At 36.8% G+C, this 23,310-nt stretch overlaps 1 protein-coding gene across 5 annotated transcripts in view; it reads left to right on the forward strand.

Annotated features, from left to right (window-relative positions):
• CFTR (CF transmembrane conductance regulator) overlaps positions 1 to 23,310 on the forward strand; it is an 84,215-nt gene that overhangs the window by 22,733 nt on the left and 38,172 nt on the right. For all 5 annotated transcript variants that reach the window (XM_068669549.1, XM_068669551.1, XM_068669552.1 and 2 more), the window contains 7 exons: positions 2,280 to 2,526; positions 4,850 to 4,942; positions 5,486 to 5,668; positions 7,655 to 7,846; positions 17,964 to 18,058; positions 20,732 to 20,818; positions 21,651 to 22,383. In XM_068669549.1, the coding sequence (XP_068525650.1) occupies positions 2,280 to 2,526; positions 4,850 to 4,942; positions 5,486 to 5,668; positions 7,655 to 7,846; positions 17,964 to 18,058; positions 20,732 to 20,818; positions 21,651 to 22,383 (1,630 nt within the window). The remainder of the gene's footprint in view (positions 1 to 2,279; positions 2,527 to 4,849; positions 4,943 to 5,485; positions 5,669 to 7,654; positions 7,847 to 17,963; positions 18,059 to 20,731; positions 20,819 to 21,650; positions 22,384 to 23,310) is intronic.

Genomic DNA, 23,310 nt, shown 5'->3' on the forward strand with positions numbered 1-23,310 from the left:
TAATGCTGAAGTTCAATTGTTATCATATTAAGCATGGATTTTTTGAAAAACAATAACATGGAAGAATGACAGAAATGTTATAAGATCATGGTATCTCTCTTCTGCTCCTTTTGCTCCAAAATACCACATTTTTTAAGTGATCCAAAAGGTCACTTGGTGAATACATCACCAGAACAGATCAATCTGGGAATGTAAGAGTTTCATGTGAATTTTGCTTGCTGAGACCTCCTATAAGTTGGCTCGTTAGGGTGGTGGGAGAAAAGACACGGTCATTTAACTCGTGCCCGTGTTTTAGCAGCCCTACGTTATTACTCATTTGTTACCAAACTCTGTATCCTGTCAGTTTCTGATGCAACCTGGTTTAATCTGCTCTAATTTAATGAGCTAGATATAACTGCACCCTTACTGGTAGACTTGAGGTGCCAGGGTTGCCCATCCTGCTGCAGGCAAACTCCCCCTTTATAGCTGTGACACTTCAGAGGGAGCAATATGGGCTGTCACCTGCATACCCTCTGAAATCTGTGCTAATTACTGTTCATAATAGGTGTCTGAATAATTTCTATCAGTATACAATGCATTTAGGAAGTAAAAAACACAATGCCGACCCGTGTCCCTGAACTGCAGCACAGCACTGCAGAAGATTAAGTCCAAGGCTGGAAGTGCCTTTATTTTGTCAGCAGAAGATCCATCTTTCTATAAAGCAGAGAAGCTCAGGCTCATTTGTTTGTACTGATTGTGGTAGCATCACTTCAAAACCAGACATGCATAGTGTAGACCAACATATATAAGATGCACATAGTGTCCTTTATGTTCTCAATGCAAGTGCCTATGTTACCTCAGTGAGACATGTTCCAAATGAGTGGTTAATTTACAGAACTGTTGAGCCTGGATCACAGACAGATCCACCCCTGGAAAGCCACTCACTTGTGGCTGGTACTTGGGAGTATACTGAAAATGGTTAGTGCATTTTTCTGTCCCTTGTTGGAGCAATGTCTGTGTGCTTCAGCACTAGGGGTGGTTTAGGTAGTTTCCACCCAGATGTCTGCATGGGACTGGCTAAGCATCGCATCCCCTAGTCGTTATCCCTATTTAGTCCCTATGTGCTGCCACTCACAGCCTCATACAAATTCTGGAGGGACTTTGGTGGCACTTTTTCAAGGTCCATGATTCCAGCTGTGGTGGTTACCTGCATGCCTGGCTACTCTCTTCAGGCCTCTTTTTGTGAAATGCAGACATAAGAAGAGGTGCTAGGCATCCTGCTTCAAAACTGGCTGGGCTCAGGCTTTCTCTGAGGGACTTTCAGCAACACTTTTTCCAATGACAGTGGTAGGATGCTGATATACATGCAACTCTCGTGCACATGCAGGGTGGGGCTGAAAAGTGTTCCCACTCAGCCCCCAAATACTGGACTTAGTTTGCATGCAGACTGTGGATCAATACCAGAAGACATGTAAAGGTTATGATGCTCAGCCTTGAAATGCCATGAATTGCCATCACTGACGTGACTGTGAACTTCAGTGCAACAGCCTAGTGGTGAGTGTACTCACCCAGCTAATGGGCAGGTTGGGATCTAGCTCCATCTCTACCCCTAGTTAATTTGAAAATCTGGTCCCTTCCATTGAAGCAGAGGTGCCTGTGTTCAGACAAAGCTGAGCTGCTGTGTTCCTAGGATTATGGAGTGAAGGGGTTCAAAAGGAGAGCAGTGAATAGAAAGCTTAACCAGTGAGTTATGGTATTGGCTTAGAAAATAACTTCTACTGCCTGGATTATTTCTCTTTTTATTTAATATTTTGATGTAAGATGCATAAACATTGTGGAGGCAGATAGGAGCAATCACCAGTTGTGTTCCTGACTGCACAATAGTCAGTAGGCTGCTCCATGAACTTAAGAATATCTCATTTCCAGAGGGGTTGTGTATCTAGGTGACCATATGAGAAGGGGATGGCACTTGTGTGAGCAGTAGATGCTTCAGGATGCTTGAGCCAGGAATTGTAGAGGCTTGTGGATTATGAGATATCTAAATCATGACATAGATCATTTTGATTTTGACAAACATCTCTGAAGATTGGTGTCCATATTTGGCTGCAATTTTTTTTTTTTTTTTTAGATTCAAAATTGTTGAATTGTTGAATCTTGTTTTTTAACTGCTCTCCTAAAAATAACGAAGATGGATGAGTGTCTAAGTTAATTGTTTTACTGACAGTTCCATCCAAAATTTTATGAAATGAAAACCGTGGAACCATATACTAATCATCTGTATTTGTTTTTGTTTTTAACAGAACCGAACTGAAGCTAACCCGAAAAGCTGCTTATGTGAGATATTTCAACAGCTCAGCCTTCTTCTTTTCAGGCTTTTTTGTGGTGTTTTTAGCCGTGGTTCCATATGCTGTGACTAAAGGAATTATTCTCCGAAAAATATTTACCACCATTTCATTTTGCATTGTTCTTCGAATGACAGTGACCAGGCAGTTTCCTGGGTCTGTACAGACCTGGTACGATTCTATTGGAGCAATAAACAAAATACAGGTAGGGTACATACACTTCAATCTTCCCAAATACGTAAGCTAATTCTTTATAGCATGTTATCTTGTCAGTTGATCAACAAAAGCGCACAGCATTTGTGCAGACTTTCCGAATATACTATATATTGCTTTGATTATACACCATGAAATGTCATTATAAATCTTGATATTGTTATATGGTTCCCCAGGCAGCATAACCATGGGAGTCTTATGCTACCTGCAGGCTACTTACTTTGAAACAGAAGAGTTTTTTTTTTGTTTTTTTTTTTTTCATTGCAGAATAGCAAACTTAATAAAAATATACCAACATTTGTGGTGCTTAAGAGATGTATTTCCTTCAGAAAAGGAAGTACAAAATTAGTATGTGTTTTATATAGCACAGCTTCCAGTAGCTGCAATCACAAACCTTACTTTTTGTAGCTATTAGTGGCAAGAACAGCAGGAGATTGTACATCTTATGCAAATGTGCATCTCATTCATTATGAGTGCTAAACATAATTAAGGTACCGGTCTTCTAATTATTACCTACCTTACCTACCAAGATCAATTGCTCATAAACCAGCATGAGAGGCAGAGTCATCTCAGAGCAAATACTCATGAACTCTGTCTTTTTTACCTGCTGTTTTCAAATCAATCCTAAGAGGAAGAATTCTTGTTCTATTTTCCCTTAAAATATTAGGGTTTTAAAAAATATGTGTAGATGTTTTTCAGTAAAATATAATTTTATTATTTTTAGCACGATAAAGAATACCAAATACATTACTTAAAGACCTTAATCAGAAATCTGAACCTTAACATAGAATAAGGAGTATATATTAGATTCTTCTGGTATTTCTGATTTTTAACTGAGCAGAAATTTCAAAAGTTTAACCATAAGCCTGTCTATCTGACATTCAGAAGGAAGCCTTGCTGGATCCCAATTTACACAGCCCTTGTCTTGATAGATTCCCTAGGTGTTTGTGGAGGCATCCTGTCTCTCTTATTTCCTGGAAGAGTATATCCTATGCCCTTTCAGAGAATTGGCAAGCCCAGTTATCATACCACTTTGCTGGCCACTTGCCTCTGGGGATACTAGCTATGAGGCTGCTCTAGAATTTGTAAATAATAATCTCTTTGTGATAGGTTGAATATAGACCCAATATACTTCACAGAATCCCAAAACACAGATGTTCTTCACTTGTCACAGGAAATATGCAGATATAAACAGAAATAATAAACCACACATACATTTCTCTGAATTAATTTCCTCATCAGGTTAGAGAGGTTGGACCAGTCCCCAGGGTTATTGTATTTGCCATGTGGCTGCATCATATATTTTAGACCTTGAAGTCCTTATGGATCAACATGTTTTCTCACACTATCACTGCTCCAGCAACTCCACTGGATGACCCCACAGCCTTTGTTATAAAAACCTATCTAACCATTTCTTTCTTTTGCACTGTGTGTGTTTTGCCTTTCTTTTTATTTATTTATTTATTTATTTATTTTTTGGTACCTGTCCTTTCAATCATTTGCTTTTTCACTTCTGCTTGTGCTCATTGGGAAACTTTCAGGTTTATTGTAGAGAACTGTTTTTTCCCCCTTACCATTTTCCCTTAGTTTGCCCACTGTTGCCCCAGTAGACCTTCTTGGTCTCAGCTAACTTTAAAAGGCAATTTAGAGGAGATGGTACTTACAGACTGCATAACCTTAAGAAAATCATGGAATAGAAAAGTTAGTTTTCCTTCATTATCATGGATTTACACTTCCTTCTTCTTATATAATCCCAGAATATAAACAAGTATAGTGTTGCCGACTTCTGTCCTTTGAAATGACACTACTTCAGTGCTGCCCTAGCCAGGATTACTATCTGCCTTTTGTGCTGATTGAGACATAATTCTAATTCATTTAAACTCTTTCTGTTTTGGAATAGTGAGTTAGCAGCATGTAGCTGCTTTGTTTCGCTGCCTACCAGAGTGTAACCTTCCATGTCCTACTCCAGAAACAAAGAAGTTATTTGAAAAAGATTAAGGTTGGAGGGCTAAGGCTGCCCAATGCAAGTCCTGAAATCAAATGAAATGCCAAGTTTTTATATTCTTTCCAAACCAGAACCAAATACATTCATCGTTGTATTTTCACTAACAATGTAAGAAATGGAAGCTTCAGAAACCATTTTCTTCTGCATCTGAAAGACACTGTATGAGATGCATTTATGCCTCACTTGAAAACACTAGAATGCAATAACTCTTTCAGAAATATTAACTAGCACAGGCAAGTCTGTGCTGCTTTGCGTGATACACCTGTCATCCCTTTCCATTTCCTGTAATCTGCTTTTGTTGTCTTTCTAGGATTTCTTGCTAAAAGAAGAATATAAAGCCCTCGAGTATAATCTAACAACGACTGGGGTTGAAGTAGACAAAGTAACAGCTTTTTGGGATGAGGTCAGTACTTTCACCTAAAATAAATTCACATGTAGAGTACAGTTTAATTTTTGTTTTGTTTTGTTTTTACTGATATTTGCCTTAGCATTCTCTAAAAACAGCAGACTGCACACCTTCAGTTTAACTGCCTTCAGCTAACAGCAGGCAAGGAATATGTGGCAAGTAATGAATGCATAATATCAAATTATCCACATCTGAGAGACTTTGAAAGAGGCTTTTTAGTAAATGTTAAGGCGTGTAAGTTATTTTAGATTTAAACCAGCCTGGAAACAAAATCAAGCTCCAACAAGTTATAAACATTAGAAAGCAGTTCAATTATAGGAGTATTTTGTTTATGTCTACAAATTTAGGAGCAAATACAATACATACATTAAAATAGATATTATTTTAAGAATTTAATAGATGGGTTATGGATAGGAAAAGTAATGTCAACAAAGTAAGTTCGCAAGTCTTTGTAAGTCTATAGTAGGATATAAATTTCTGCATATGCATGTCCTATTCATTTTTTATGTACATACAAACACACAAATATATATGTTGCAGGGAATTGGAGAGCTCTTTGTAAAAGCAAAACAGGAAAACAACAACAGCAAAGGTCCTAGCAATGACAACAATCTCTTCTTCAGCAATTTTCCCCTTCATGCATCTCCTGTTCTTCAGGATATAAATTTCAAGATTGAGAAGGGAGAGCTATTAGCTGTTTCTGGATCTACTGGAGCAGGCAAGGTATTTCTATTTCTGTTTTTTCAACAAAAGTCATATCAATTTTAAGGAATAATATAATGGTATTGGTAGCTGCAAGAAAAAGTATGAATAAAACATGTTTCAATAAAATGTCCCATACTCATTTAAATTTATCTCTATGGCCAACACGAGAAAGAGTTTGCTGGATTTTTTTTTTTTTTTTTAACGTACAAGGATACAGACTTAGTAAGGAAATAACAATTTAACTTACAAAACTAAAAAAATGTATAAAGCTTAACACTGATTAGTCTGGTAACTACAATGCATACCCCAGATATGGGGCACACCTGGTCATATGGGCTCCACTTCCTACAATGTATAGCTTGGATACACCCTCTCAGACCTACATGAAAGCCTGTGGTATAAGTCTGTGGAGGTGCTGTTCAGTGTTGGTCTTCTGAGAAAAGTTGTGGTTTAGATAATCATCATTTTAGAACTGGAAAATGTTATCAGTGCATTTAGTTTGCAGATAACACATCCAATTAACCTTTTTACTATGAAATTGGTTGAATTTTGATATTCATATTCACTTTGAACTGCAAGGAATTAGACAGGTATTTCAGTTTCAGTGAGTCTTCTGAGAAGAAGTGAAAGTCAAAACAAACATTCATTATGCATTTGGCAACTTTTCATTTCCTACTTAACAAATTATCAGTGAACGTATTCTGATTCCCTTTACTTTCATTGATTTGGACTCTTTTGGGTGTGGAATCTCAAACCATGGAGATCCTGGGTAACCTGTTCTAGGCATCCCTACTTGAGCAGGGGGATTTGGACAAGATGACCTCGAGAGATCCTTTCTGACCTTAATCATTGTGTGATTCTGTAATTCCACATGTAATCTTTGGTCTGTTGAACTCAATGGCAAAGGACCCATCAAATTAAATATGGTCAATGCTTTAATATTTGTCAGAAAGGACACCAATACAAAAGAACAACAGACTGAGAACGAGAGGCTGTCCATTTTAAACATCCAGTGTGCAAAACATACTAAGCAATTAGCCTTTGCAAGACCAAAATTTCTTACTCAGCTTTTTGGAAAATTTAGATTCTGGTATGACGGAAAGACATCTTGTGAGACACCCCTGCATATTGTACAACCTGTCAGGTTAAAGGATCTCTGGGGTTGAGAAGATAAAGTTGTGACTTGGATAGATTTTTAGATCTTTGGCTGTTACGTCCCGGCTTTGTTGACTGTTTACTAGTGATAAGAACACCATTGGAATGCCTTTGTAACATATTTTTTCCTTGTATTTCTCAACTCTGTTCTTTGATCTAGTAGCTAGTGATGTGTGACAAGGTTACTAGAAGCTACTGATTAACTTTGAAATTATAACATGTCAGTACTGAAATTGCAATCAATTCTTTTATGAAGGGAAATAGTAAATATGCTTAGGTCATGTATTCACGTAAATGAGTTAACAGTCACAGAGGAAACTTCAGATCACACTGAGCAGTTTGTGAGCAATTAAATCCACAGACAGAGAAATTGCACTTTTCAGGGCAATTCAGATAAAAGGCTTATAAACACCAGAAAGATTGTAAACATGAATAGTGTTGTACAAAGAACAAGCGAATACCTACTGATGTTAAAAATTTTCACCAGAATACTTGTAATACCTGATGTCTGTATGTCTCTTACAGATACTCACATTTTTACCTTGCAAAAATGATACAATTTTAATTAAAAATACATGCTTTTGTGGCAGCATGCCTTGTTTACAGGGCATCAGTTTTTCTTGTTCAGTGAATGAAGTTTCTCTCACTTCAGGGACCTTTCAGACATACATGTCATAAAAATCTCCACTAATTGCTGCTTATACTAAATTAATGGTTGTAGGGACACTCTTTACAGAACAAAAGTACCATCCTATTATTTTAGTTTAGTAGAGTGACTCCCCTTTTGTTTAGCATTTATTATGGTTGTACAGATCTCTGCTGTATTAACCATTAATATATTTTTTTCAGACTTCTCTTCTGATGTTGATAATGGGAGAATTGGAGCCTTCTCAGGGTAAAATTAAACACAGTGGAAGGATATCCTTTTCACCTCAAGTCTCCTGGATCATGCCTGGAACAATAAAAGACAACATAATTTTTGGTGTATCCTATGATGAATACCGATACAAGAGTGTCATCAGAGCCTGCCAACTGGAAGAGGTCAGTCATCTAGGAATCTTAAGACTAAAGTGAAAAAATAAATAAATCAGGGAGTGCAATTTTAAGTAAGCAAGACATTTCTAAGGTTTAAGGAACTCATCCTAGCATTCAGAGGTTGTAGAACTCCAAGTCAGCCCATTGCCAGCTCCTTCAGAGATACACTGACAGTGTTAATTCTGGGAGTTAAATAAACTGGCTCAGCAATTATAAGGTGACTGCATTCTTAGTCTTCCTTGGCTAAAAACCTAAGTAAACCTGATAATATTGAATAAATGAGCTAAAAAGTATTGTTTCTACATTTTTCTCATATATTTATATATGTGTGTGTGTGTGTACATTACTTCCCATAGGTAATGCTAATTTCTTTACAAGTTTGAGAAATTAACCTGTATTCCTCTTTTCTTTCATGTCTTAAAAATGTTCTGACGGTATTTAGAATGCTGTGCCACAAACCTGAATTATTTAGAGGAAAATTTTAACTGAACTAGTAGCTTTTTTTGTGTGTGCATGCTGAACATTTTCACTCTGGAAATTATTGCAGGACCAATTTTTACATACCATGCAGTCCATAATGCAATGACGTTGGAATGTCCTTGTGTTTGTCTGATGTTGCCATAGAGTAGTGTAGGAAAGGACACCTTTTCACATTGAAAGATATAAAAGGATCCAGCATTTTATACCTTTCCACACTTGGTGCTGTGTCATAAGATCAGACATTCTGTCAGTAACATGTAGATGAAAACAATAAATATTTAACTGTGCTGAATAGGATCTTTCTTTAGACCACACAGTGAAACATTTTCCTTAGTGCCAGTCAAGCAAGAAAACAATAGCCAGCCTGTTTAAAAGTAAGATGAAGTTACTGCATTTTATCTCAGAGCAGGTTTATAGTTAAGTGATAAAGCAATCTGTTCTTATATGCTTGTGGCCATTTCAGCCTGTGTTTGGATTGTGGTTTGCTGGAAATCTTCTTTGAAAGCTTCTGAAGACAGGAGAATTAGCAACTTCTGTTTCAGGCTTTCTAGAGTGAGAAGTCCTTAACTCCAGTGTTAAGAGCTGTAGTTAATGCCAAAGCTCCAAGAACCAACTGCAGCAATTAGAAACTGTCCTTGCTCAAGGAGGTTTTCCAACCCAGGCCCTTGCTAGAGCAGAATGTGGTTGCTTTGGTGTTGGTGGGATGGCTTGGTGTCTCGGTGTTGGTGGGACAGCTCAGTGTGTTGGTCTTGGTAAGCTGGAGCTCCTTTGTTCTCCAAACAGGCTCGATCAAGCCAGCTTTGATCTGTGTTGGTGCAGCTCTGTGCTGAGTAATATGCTTCACCTCCTAGCAGGGCTCATTATTTGAGACCAAGTTTGATATTTATGAGGATACTTTCTTCTGTACTGAACCTGAATAAATTGGGTTGGACTGAAGAGAAGGCAGAATGGTTTGGAATCAATCCAAATGCATTACCTTGTTGCTATTATTGTGCTTGTTAGTCTCACTAAATTTCACATTCAAGTTACCAAATAGGACTGAGTATAGCAGATTTAAGGATGGATTTCAAATATTAATTCATTGTTTCTCCTGAGGGTGCATTTTTTTGGGTTTTATTATTACATGAAGGATTAATTCTTTGTTGGTTTGGGGCTGTATGTATTTTCTTCATGATGGAGAGATACCTGACGATTTTTGCCTAAAGGAGTACACTTCTCCTTCTTCTCTGCAACTTTACTAGATAGTTTATACCATTCACCTGAATGCAAGACTGTTGCTGAGTCTAGCTTTTACACGGGCTTTTAAAGGTGGACCAGGGTTTAGTGATAAAAGAGAGTTTATTTCCTTATTGGACATATGTTGAAAGTCAGTTAAAATAAAGCTCTTAACAGTGACTGACTGAGATTTTCTTTCAAGCTCCATGCTCACAAAAACTATTTTTTTTGGGGAAGACAAAGACATCTCCTTTGACCCTGTAAGTGAATGGACATGTATCATGTAGTAACACACCTATGAAACGTCCCTTTTGTTTTTCAATCTCCACCTTCACCCTATAGAGGAAGTGTGCTGAAGAATTGACCCAGAGAAAGCAGTAAGCACTATTCCTAAATTCAGTGTGTTTTTCCCTTTGTCTTCACTTGTGCCAATAAAATACCAGAGGTATTACCATTAATTCCACACTTTACCACCACTCTATGGTGGTCATGCCATAGCATGTACATAGGTTTCAGACTTCCTGGCACACAGTGTTCTTACCCATCAGCAGAATGGGACACTTAAGCTTCATCCGAGGTGCTCTGCACTTTGTTTTAGGTCTATGCAGATATGCAAATAATATTAAGTAAGTGTAATTTAAGTAGTTTGGGGATGCATGAGAATTTTCAGAATGGTTAGTGCTAGATTTTTTTTTTTTTTTTTTTTTTTTTGGATTGGTACATAGCTGACTTGCTAAGGAGTTATCATTTGCAAAACCAGGCTCCCCAGGGGTGTAGTCACGGCACCAAGCCTGTCGGAGTTTAAGAAGCATTTGGACTGTGCACTTAGTCATATGGTCTGGAGCAGCTTGCTCCTCCTCCACTGCTAGCCTTTTGTGAAGACTTTCAACTTCTAGATCAAACTAGTCCAGCACAGATCACTAGTCCCCATTATTTATTCTTTACTCATTAGCTTTTTTAAATAACCTGTTTGAATGGGTTGAATTCTGAGTGTACAGATATTATTACAAATGTATTACCTTTAACATCACAGGTTGACATGCTATAACAGAGAAGCCAGAATCTGAATTCACTCTTTTTCAAAAGACAGTCCCCATAGACAAGCTTAAAGGTACTTGAAAAGTAAGATAAGATGAACTGGTGATGTCTTAGCTTATGCTACCTTTCTCTTTTTGACAAGGTGTTTTACCCTTTTTATCAAGTACTTTTCATCACACATGATAAAAATCAATTAGAAAGAGAAAATGAACTAGCACTAGCACTTCAAATTAAGGTCCAATTAAGTATGAACAAATTTAATACTGAGAACATCATGCATAATTCACTGCTTTTTATTCACTTTGCTGAATGGCAAAAAACACATGGGAGATGTGAACTGGATGAGTTTATATGTCTATGGAAACTTGCTACTAAATTTGTAGTAATTCCACAAGTGCAACTTCTATTGAGGCTCAAGGGTCATATTAATGTCATGGCAGGGATAGCATGAATATAAACTAGAATTTTGTAATAGCAGTTAATGTGTTTGCAAAATCTTCATTACGGATGGAAGGATAAATGTGGAAGGAACATGGCTTGATTTTCAGATTTTTAGCATGAAAAATCATTATTGATTGCTTACTATACAAAGGGTGTGGATTTTTCTTTTGTTTTTGTAATTTGTTGAGTTAAGAAGGTAAAGCCTTTGAATGGTTATTACAGGAATTTTCAAGGATGCATGCTGCTAGCATGGAACAAAATAATCTCAAGAGAATGTGTTCTTCTAGTCAAGACTGCAGAAGTAGGCCCATTATAATCATCATAGTTAAAAATAAACAAGCACTGTATCACATTTGAAGAGATGCAATAATTCATTTGTTTTAAAATTATACTTTTATGACTTCTGGTTTTGCCTTTTTTGAAAGGTAAGAGATGTTTTTCCACCTAGTTAGTTCATTCGATCCCTCAATGGTTACTGAAGAGGCCATAAACACATAATGGCAAACTGCCTCTAAGAGGCTACCACTCTTAAAGTAAACACATGTTCTGATTTGACAGGCACCAGCTGCTGGTGGATGTAATGTTTAACATGGCATGCAAACAGAGGAAGTGTTTCTATGCACAATCAAATCATATAACAGTACAGAAGACGTCTGCGGTCTTTTTTGAGTTGTTTTTACAGGGAGTGTGGTGAATACTTTTTCAGTGAAGATCATAAGAGAATAGGTAAAGAAAGAGACTGTTAATATGCCAAGCCCTGGTTTCTATTCCTGTATGTTTGGCACAAAGGATGGCATCCATCCCCGTGTGACCAGTTCTCTGCAATGACAAGGATGCTCTGAAATGGAAGCACATATCCTTACTTGCATCTCACTGTACTTCTTCAGACTCTTTTATCCATGCTGATGGCTTGTTTTTTTGGCAGGTGTCCTACTAGTCTGCACAGAATATCAAATCTGGAGCTGAATGCATGTGCACAATTGAACTAATCCGCAGGGGTTGTGAGGCAGTTTGACAGCTTTAGTCAGACAGTGAGTGAAGTGCTTGGTGCTCTGTTTTTGTGCCCATTGTTCACAAGGGCTATTGACACATTAGAAAGCGGAAGAGAGGAACAATAAGGACTCAAATCTGGAACTGAGTGCTTCATAGTAAGCAACTCTCTACAAGCGGATATTAAGAGGTAGCTTGGTTACCTAATCATGTAGATGCCTGCAGTGTGGACAGCCATGAAGAAGCAGGTTACCAGGACTGTCTTCAGAGTTGGTGACAGACACGGGCATGCCAAAGTGAAGTTCATCTCATCCTAATGTAATCAACTAAAACAGCATAAATTAATTTCCTGCATCTTTTCACTGATTTTTTAGAGAGAACATGTAGCTTAGGTGTCTTCAATACAGGTAGTAGATGAGCTGAGTCCATACACGAAAAAGATGTCTGAAAGCTGCCAACCTCTTGGCTCACAGGAAAAGACAGTAATTGTCAGATAGTTAAATAAAACAAAACAAAAACAAAAGGAAAAAAAAAAGGCAGAAAAATGCTAGAGTAAAAAGAAGACATTTGTTTATAAAAATTATAAAAGCTCATTGGAAGTGGGTAAACTTCCAGAAATGTGGTCAGTTACTTGGAAGAAAATGCCAAGAATTTTCTTTAATTTAAAGACAGTTGATATCTTTAAATTAAGATTGTGCTGTAAAATATCAGTTCTTGGTGAAACAGAAGTTGTGGACTTGATATAAAGTGTAATTTAGGAGTTTTTTTCATATATTCTAAATCTAAAAAAAAAAAAGCTGTTCATCCAACATTTGCTTCACTGTTAGGTGAGTTTATTTTAGCTGCTTTAAGGTGCACTAGAAATTATTCCTTGTTCATTTTGCAGCAAGTGTAACTTTCTGTTTGTCCTGATTTTCAAAATAGCTATGATCTTGCAAGTAAGACAGGTCTCAACAAAACTTTAGATTTTGAGGTTATAGAGCTTTGATGTCAAGTTCTGTGTTTCAGACTCACTAGGGAACATTAAGTCTAAAAAGATAAGAATTTTCAGTATATTTGCCTATCTTGGCTCTTGGGTAACCAGCTTGAACATACCAGAGACCTCATTTTCCTGGGCCAGAAGCCAGAAAAACAGATCTCTTTAAAGGATTTCAAATTAGAAATTATTTTTAAAATTTGTGTTTTATTTAGGTATGTCACTTTTCTTTAACCACCTATGTTCTCTGAAGCTCAGGCTTTTGTTAGATTTCAGCTGAACCATTTATGAGGGGTCCAAGATCCAATATCATAAGTTTTGTTTTCACAAAAGTTTGTGACCTTCAGCAGAATGTCAGACTCACTCAAAACTCATACAAATGCTGGCAAAACTTGCTTTCTGTATGGTGAAATATTCCTGAGAAGCAGAATTTTGAAACATGTGGGTAGGTTAAGCACAGGGTAAGTGAATTAAATATGATTCCAGAAGTTACACAGAAGATAGGACAGCATCCAAGATAATCTTCTCTGTGCCTAATACAGGGAAAGGGGCAGGGAGAGCTCTCTTGACTGAAACAGGTTTTTAACCAAATGATATCAACTTAGAACTTAACACAGTAGCTCCATTAAACATATTTTTATGATTACTGATAAACTGCTTGAACTTGGTCCATTTACTTCTTCAAGTCAGTATTGATTTGTCCTAAGTGAGATGCTCCCTTGCTGAAAGGAAACTGTGCCAGCCTATCTACTTCGAGCCCCCAGGGAACCAGCTGCACTAGCAGCTGACCTGCCCATGCTTTTGGGCCACAGACAAGAATTTCAGTTAGAGGAGTCTGCCAGTGCCAGCGGACCATATCAGTGCAAGATGAAAAAAGTATAAAGGTAGCCAGCTTTTGGGTTGTCCTGTCTGAGGTGCAATAGTTGTACTGGGAGATTTGACATAGCTTGTGGACTTTCTGCCTGAAAGAGACATTGTCATTTCAAGTTTACTTTCTGAAAAATTTCACTGAACTCAGATCTAGAAGTTTGTTCCAATTCCATTTTTGTTTCTATGGAATATTCAAGTTGAATACAATTGTTTAGAAGCATAGAAATAATTGTGAGTGAGAAAATGTTATATTTTCATCTTATAAGAAAAGAGAAAAAAATCGGGTGGAGCAGCACTGCAGCTCCTGTGTGAAGCCCTTGGCACTGCTTCTGCTTAACTTGTAGTTGGCTTTATTTGTCCTTATATGCAATAAAACCTTTGGTAGTTCTCTACTAATTTATTGCAAATGGTCTGTAGTACAGAAAGGGAATTGCAAGGTGTGTTCAGATGCAACTTCTCCCCAACAAAGGGAGGAAGAAGAAGGAGAAAAATTGAATATTTTGATAGGGGAGAATGAGGTAGCAGAATGACCAGGGAAACTGCAAAAATAAGCTTGGGAAATATTAATGGCAATGAAGAAAAGGACAGGGTTAGAGATGTTAAAGACATTGGCATTGTTGAAAAAAATGGTAAAATAGAAGGAATGGTTAGTGAGGATCAAATGGAGACAGTCAAAAACACTGCTCTGTTCCATCAGTTTCACAAATGCTCTTTTTCTTTTTTGGGGGAGCAGAAGACAGAAGATGTTAAGAGACATCTTTAAGAAACAAGGGCTCCATAAGTAGCATACATATATTCTATCGTTACACCATTACAACTCCTGACATAGCCTTGAATATATACAAATCATATAAATATAAAGCCCGTAAGTCAATAGTCACTGATTATTGAAAGGTCTGCTTCTCAGAAACTATTTTCTGGCACGCTCTATTATGATAATAGTTGCTAAAATGTGTTATTATCATGAAGATGTAAATTTATCAAATGCTTTTGATAACAGAGAATTTCTAAGCACAAGAAGTCCATTTTTTTTTTTTTTAACAAGACCATATTCATTGTTTACTGTGAAAAGATATATTACTTTTAACTATCTACACTATATTCTTCTCTACTAAGTCCACAGGTGTTATTGCCATTTGCTGCTGACGTAGGTGAATATGACATTTACACCATTAAAAATGCAAACACATTAAAAAGAGTACCTTCTCCTTGAGTGTGAGATTTGTTAGCTGATATTAGAAGCCCTCACAAAAGAAATTAATATCTATGGGATCTGTGTGAGTGTTCTTCTCTAAATGTTTAACTACAATTTTCTCAATTTCAGCATTTAGAAATTGATATGATGAAATAATCTAGTAGATGCTTCATTAGTATGCTGGATTTTGTGCTGTTCAGCATCATTACATTAGGTTTGTCCCTGGCTTAATTTCACTTCCTGCATGAAATGACAGCAAGGATGTATTTGGACAAGCCCTATGTACTTTTTTACAATAGGTAACGCACGTTCCAACAAATAGCATTGTGCGTCTATTGGAATTCTTCACTCTGTTTACTGCATTGAAAGAAATTGCTAAACATTTTTTAATTATTGCAATTACAGCCTGAAAAGTTCTTTGTCTGTTCCATGCCATATATTATCCGGAGGTGAAGGGTAGAAGAAAACAGAAGGGGAACTCATTAAAAGTTTGATTAAAATTCCATGCTGACACACCTGCAAAGAAATATATCTGACAAAATTTAACCACCATATTAAACAGTTCTGGAGTTCTGAAATTAATTTCAGTAGGACTAGGATTTTACCTTGTTTGCAGGGGGATATATACTGGGTTTAGTACTTCCCTTTTATATTTTTATTTTTAAATTTTGTATTTTTGATTTTATTTTTTGAAGAAATAGTAGAATCAGGAACCAGCAACAGCACCAGCACGTTTACAGGCTGTAGTATTAGTAGAAATGGGAAACTGTTGAAATCAGCTTAGATATCTCAACACATAACCAGAGAAATCCTAATGTCCAGGTGAAGACATTGGGTAAATGTCAAATGTACAGATGCATAATGATTTCTGTGTGCATAGTGAAATCAGAAGGGATCTGAGCAGGTTGTCTCAAATAAATGCCTTAAAACCTTTATGCCAGAATTTCATATGTTCTCTCTAAATGCTTCATGATGATGATTTTTTCATGTTCAGACAATCTTGCTTCCAAAATGTTGCCGTGATTCTTTGCATCCTTCTGTCTGCAAATACCTTAACTGTCATGTTAATAACAAAGATGTTTTGTGGCTCTCCTTTTACAAGAGGGAAGTAACTAGTTAACATTAGAATAATTTGAAAATCACCTGCAATAGCTTTTCCATACATAAGAGCTTCTTGATTTTAAGGTCAGACTCCTCTGAGCCAGGAAGTAAATGCTATTATCAAATAAGAGAACTGGGAGAATCTCCCATTTCCTGGCAGATCAGGCAGTCAATTTCTAGTCTTTGAGCTGCTGGACTTTAATCTGTCACTGATCCAGGGCTGAGCAGCATTGTTCACTCTGTTCCTGAGGTCAGGGCAATTTACAGGGGAGGAAGAAGGAAACATTTATCTGGCAAGATTTTTATTTATTTATTTGCTCTGGAAAACCACAGGGGCCTGCAATGCCCGACAGAGAATGGTAAGCAGTCCAAATCTGAGTAGAGGTGATCAGAATTGTATTATATCTGAGTTCATATGAAATGTTAACTTCTAGAGAGCTGCTCAGCTTAGATCACATTGCCCTGGATGTCTGGTGAGCCTGGCATTCGAGCCCTGGTGAGTCTTGGTGTCCCAGCATTTCTCTGTACACACTGTGAATGATGCAAATTGCATATGTAGAGCTGGAACTGATTTTCTTATGCAGATACCACTGCCGAAAATGGGAGTCCTGGGTTAGCTCGCTGCAGACATGATGACAGATTTTCTGACTTTGCCATGGGGAAACTTTATCTCTTTCCTCTACTTTTTTCTATTTTATTCCACATCCTCTTCACCACTGTTTTAATAGCAAAAGTCAATTTAGTTCTCTGACTGGGCAAAGATTTTGATAACCTCCAGAGCAACCTAAGCTTGTTTCTCCCACCAAGTGGTAGGCAACGGCTTTCTGATTTCATACATAGTAATGCCTACCAAAAAAAAGCTTCATGCAAGTCTTCCAACATTTTACTCAAGGAAAGGTAGCAAACCCTCCTTTGCCTGAGTCACAGTTATAACTTCACACTGGAGAAGAACTTTTCTAGTTGGGCAAGGCACAACTTCCTCCAGCAGCAGTGGGAGGCCATCTCTGCTATGCCCGTGCCCTTCGTACGTGCCATCCCCTCTGGTATCCTGGGTCAGCTTCCCTGGCTTTGGGGCAATTCTATGAGTTACTGTGGTTTGCATGGATCTGTGCTAACTACTTCTACTCAAAAAACCTCCTGGCCACCTCTGCCAGTGAGGCACAGGGAACTCTGCTGGCTTCCCTTTCTGTCTCACCTAAGAGCGAAATGGTATTCTCTGTTTTCATCACTGGCAAAAGATTCACTCCTAGCATAATCATAAATCGTAAGTAACTTATAGCCTAAAAGGTAGAACTTGGCTCCTAAACTGTTTGCAAACCTTGAGCATTCCTGGCATACTCTTCTGGGAATTTTGTGCAAGTTTTTTTAATGAAACTGTCTGAACTATAAATTTATTTGAGGTTAGATGAATTCACATCTAGACTTTGCTTCTTGCTTTCTCTAGTTTTAACAGCAAGTGCATTTATCATTGTTGTTTGAGAGGAAACTCTAATGGTTACCATTGATATTGTATGAAGGTACATTCTTTACTTTTAGAGATTTAGCAATTATGACAAAAGTTTGTTTTTGAGATCTTGTGCCTTGAGATTGCTCTTTGAGGTAGAATGATATGCTTTGTTTAATCACCATTTCTGATTACATAAACAGGTGAAAGAAATAAAGAAACAATCCTGTGTATTTATTTTTCTTATAAAACTTCTTTCTAAGCTGTCTGTTCAGTACCGTATACTATGCCTCCATTGAGTTTGTAGTTTAAGATTCTTGAATATGGAAAATACGTCTGATTGTTAAAAAAAATAAATAAAAATTGTTAACAGGATATTTCGAAGTTCCCAGACAAAGATAATACAGTGCTGGGGGAAGGTGGAATCACTCTGAGTGGAGGCCAGCGAGCACGAATCACACTAGCAAGGTGAGTATTTTGTTATCTATTTGAATATTTCATATGTTCAATGTTGCATATATGGGGGAAATGATAGGACTAAGCACTTAAAAACGTGTGGATTAAGTCCTACTATATAAATATGCCCCAAGTGTATCAGGAACTTTATTTTACTATCAGAAATCTGAGTTGTACTCTGCAATTTCATTTATTATACATCTGTATTTTTATTCATTGAATTTTAAAAGTTTGCTGTTAGACACGTGCTATGGCTTAGCTGAAGATGAATCTTTCCTTCCTGATGCAAGACACTGTTGGGAGATTCAGAACTTCAAGTGTAGCTTTCTAAGTACCAAAGAAAAACTTGCCATGCAGATGTACAAAATCAAGTAGTATTCCAGGAACTTTTCCTGCTAAGTCACTTATGCAATGCAGTCTTTATATCAATTAATTACATATTTTCTGTCTGTAATTAACAAAAATGTAAACAATGCCACGTTTCAAAATGTGTTTCTACTAGTTGGGGACTTTTTTTCCATATAAAGGAGTGGAAGACAATCATTAGTTGGTACCTCTGAGTAATTGTTTAGCCTTGTCCTTGTCTGTTGGGCTTTTCAAAGTTAGTAAATAATTTTGAAGGCATACAGAAGAATAGCATAGGTGTTTTTCTTATAAATTAGCTGTGTTTCTACTGATTCACATAGCTGTTGTCAAAAATCCACTAATGATAGCTCTAATTTGTAAACGGTCCCATTTATTTCTGTGCCAAATGCAAGTTGGGCTGGTTCCCATGCTCAGAAATGCTTGGTAGAGGTAAAATCAATTATGGTTATCCATGCTGGCATCCCATGAAAGATGTGCATGCCTGTGTAAGGCTAAAAATGAATTCATTAAAATAAGGAGGCTCTCAGTGTGCATCTTAATAGTGGATTTGTGAGAGAGGAAAAGGGATATGCCTGTTTCTGTTTTATGTGGTAAGACAAGAGAGAAAGGGGAGGAGCAGGCAAAGATTTCAGAGAACACCAAAACAACAATAACAACCACAAAAAAACAATCAAAATCCATTCAGATTTTCATCCAAAATTTACACGAAATAAATCCCAGATTCTATGAGTAATCCTGTCTGTTTCTTTTCAGATGATCACAGCTCATTTACTGGAGTGTTATACAATTGATACTATGTATACATTGTCAGCTATTAAATAATTATGAACAATTGAATGTATCAGAGGCAGTAGTTGTATCTGCTTTGAATTTTGTTTGTGCTCTAGTCTAAACTCACCATACATCAAGGTGTGCAGGTCAGTGAGCTGCAGATGAAGGCCTATGAAAGCTAGAGGAGAAAATTTAGGATTACAACCCTGGGTTGTACCCATCTGCACTGGAAATAAGCTGGACAATATTTGCTTGAAGAGCCTGCATCTGTATGTCTGGTGTATTCTATACAAAGTCATATTAAATCAGAATGTCTTCTAGAAGTGCCATCAACCATCTTTCATGAGAAGCAGATGCAGCTTGCCTGAGGGCAGCCTTCTAGTGAAGCACTGTCGGTGCATGCAGCTGCAACAGGGAGAAAGAAAGGCCCATGAAAAAACATACTGTGTGTGCCCTAGGTTTGAGTTATCTCACTGGCCCAGGACCCTAAAGTCAGTCATATGTGGCTAATAAGTCCTCCATACAAATTATAGCTGTAATCGGGGTGCTACTATTATTCCAGGAAACAAACTGCAAACTTTTTACTGGTGAAAAAGTGCCAAGAACAGTACGAACTTTTTGTTGTTGTGCAGCCACTTCATCATAATGTATGGTTACTGAAATCAACCGCAACAGAGGCTTTTTTGATAAAGTTGCTTGGTTTATTAATATAATTACTGTTATTGAGGGCTGTTTATCCTGGTGGTTACATATTTTCACATTGTTTAACATAATGTTTTTAAAACTCATTTATAAGGTACTTTAAAAAGTACCGAAATGCAGTTGTCCAAATTTTCTTTACTAATTACGCCCTGATTCATATCACAACACAATTTTCATGCAGATGGAGGAAGACAAGGGGCCTTTTTTGAATTGCTGTTGGAATTGATCTATAAAAAACCCTCTTATCCACAGGTTTAGATCTCCCTGAGCCATGTCCAGGCACATGCAACTTAAGGGACTAAGGCTACAAATAATTTTTCATGTTCTGAACTCGAAATATTGTACAGTCCCATTTAAGATAACACTTGCAAGGTTGTGGCTTGCTAATACACTTGTCTTGGCTCACCAGTTTTTTCAAAGTACTTTTAAAACTAAGTCCCAGCACCTAAATCCTTTCAAGCATTTATTTACATATGTGTAGTATCACTCAGGCCTCAGAAGACATTAGAGTACATATTAAATTCATAATACATTCATTGTATGCCTAGACAGACTGTCAGATTCAGGTGTTAAACAGATCTTTAGAGTAGCCTGTGTAGAAATAGCTATATTGCTTCTTTTGCACAGAAATTAACTAAAAATTTAGTTTGTAACATAGTCTGCAACAAAGAAATGTTTTATTGAAAACTGTCTTATAAGCACATGAAATGTTGAACTCTGAATCCATATTGATATTATAGAACAATCTTTTTGAGACAAAGTTATAAAGGTACTCATTTTAAATTATATTGATGTAAATTTATAAGATTTGTGAAATTTAATTTCATTTCCATTTCTTTTTTTCAGAGCAGTGTACAAAGATGCTGATTTATATCTCATGGATTCTCCTTTTGGATATTTAGACATTTTTACAGAAAAAGAAATATTTGAAAGGTACTGTATGTTTTGAAAACTGTACTTCAGAATTTCATCAAGTGGCACAATGTAAAACCAAGAACAAAAATCTGCATCTAATTGGTACAGAATTTAATAACTATACAAAAATCCTGCAGTGATCAAAATGATAGCTTTTGGGATTTTTTTTTTTTTTTTTCAAGAATTCTTGTGGGTGACTATTTAGTGTACAAAAACATTAAGACAGTGTACTGCACATAACAGGCCCGGGCCAGGTGCAAACACTATTGCTCAGTCACTATGGATTGAACCTGCTATAATTTATTAATTCCAGAGCATGCGGTTTTATGTCTGCTATGCCTGTGTACCAGAAAATCTCTCTTTTAAAAATACTTATCTCAGTATACATTTTTACAAAAAATCTGTATTTTGTCTATTTTTTTTTTCTATTGCTGAAAGCCTGGTCACCTGAAAGTGCCCACTGAAAGTGGATGACAGCAGGTTATCCTTCTGGCTTGTCCTGTTGGTGTAGTTAAAAACAGTAAGGACATGTACCCTGCCATCCATAAAGTTTTCTGCCACCAAAAATTTGAAGTTTTGAAATTGAGCTAACAGATCTAAGTTACCCTAAGATGAAAAAAAAAAAAAATAATTTTCATATTGAACTGTGCTTTTTCCCCCTTTTTTTGGATTCTGCATTAAAGTGCTCACCTTTCGCACATCTCACACTTACCACCTCCTCTGTAATTTGAGGAAGCACCAAAGACCATTCATACTGGGAGGGAGGAATGGATTGAAAATGGAAGGGATAAAAGCAATGTCTAATCATGAAGAGAAAAATATAATTTTTAACACTTTCCCTTTTTTATAGCTGTGTGTGCAAATTGATGGCAAATAAAACTAGGATCTTGGTTACTTCAAAACTGGAACATTTGAAGACTGCTGACAAAATATTGATCTTACATGAGGGAAGCTGCTATTTCTATGGAACATTTTCTGAACTTCAGGGTCAACGGCCAGACTTTAGCTCAGAGCTGATGGGATTTGATTCTTTTGATCAATTCAGTGCAGAGAGAAGAAATTCAATTATAACTGAGACTCTCCGACGATTTTCCATTGAAGGAGAAGGCATGGGACCACGAAATGAAGTAAAAAAGCAATCTTTTAAACAAACATCAGATTTTAATGACAAAAGGAAGAACTCCATAATTATTAACCCACTTAATGCAGGCAGGAAGTTCTCGATAATGCAGAAGAATGGGACACAGGTCAATGGAATGGAAGATGGCTACAACGACCCACTAGAAAGGAGGATCTCACTGGTCCCCGATTTGGAACAGGGAGACCTGTGTCTGCCTCGGAGTAACATGTTAAACACTGACCATATGCTGCAAGCTCGGAGGAGGCAATCTGTGTTAAACCTGATGACAGCTACCTCTGTGAACCAGGGGCCACGCTTTTCCAAAAAGGGGAGTACAGCATTTCGGAAAATGTCCATGGTGCCTCAGACAAACCTGTCTTCTGACATGGACATGTACACCAGACGCTTGTCTCGAGACAGCATCTTGGACATAACTGATGAAATTAATGAAGAGGATTTGAAGGTGAGTGTTGATTCACATGTATCCTTTTTTTTTTTTTTTTTTGATATAGTGATAATTTTGTGCAATATATTCCTCATATCTTTTTCTGCCTGACTGTATTATCATTCCTAATGCAGTATTTCTCTGTGGAATACCTTTTTGCAGTATCTGTGATTTTTTTTTTTTTTTTTTAAATCTCAAATACCATATTGTAATCCTTGAAATGCTTTTTTTTTTTTTTTTTTTTTTTTTTTTTTTTAGTAATTCTTGAATACTGTCTGTAGAGGCTTTAAGTAAAGAATATTTGATTCTCATAGACTTAAAACTCAGCTTAGGGTCATTTACACTACAATTTGAAACTGCAACATGGCAGAATGTTATTTTAAAAACATTTATGTACAATTGACATTTTAAATGTCAAAAGCCATGAAAAAAAAAAATGTTTGAAGTAGTAGCCCAGTTTTTAAAACTAGAATTTGATCCAATTTGACAAGTTTGTCACACTGCTTAGCTCGTGTTCTGATACGAATAATGAATAGAGGAGTAAACTGTTTTTTACTCTGTTCTTATGAATGTTCTATGCAATTAAGTTTGCATTTTATGACAGTAACTGGATGAATATTCCTGTTTCTTATAGTTATCAATTTTACATGATGAGCTACTTTCCTTTCTAAAATTACACCCACTGCCCCCCAGTTTATTTAGAATAAACAACAGTTGATTTTCACAGGATAGGAAATTTTTCTGAAGTAGTTTCCTGTATGGAAAAGAGTCTAGAAAAATCCTATAAATTCATCATTTGCTGAAGCACTGCCCATCTTTTCTTTTGCTTTATTGGTCTTCACAGGATGAAGTACCTGAAATTATTTATGAATGTATTCTAACAGCACATTAACAATCTATGTTTCAAAATACATTGAAAGAAAATAGCTATTGATTAACTATTAC

The sequence above is a fragment of the Anas acuta genome, chromosome 1, assembly GCF_963932015.1.
Source record: "Anas acuta chromosome 1, bAnaAcu1.1, whole genome shotgun sequence".
In the NCBI taxonomy this organism is placed as follows: domain Eukaryota; kingdom Metazoa; phylum Chordata; class Aves; order Anseriformes; family Anatidae; genus Anas; species Anas acuta.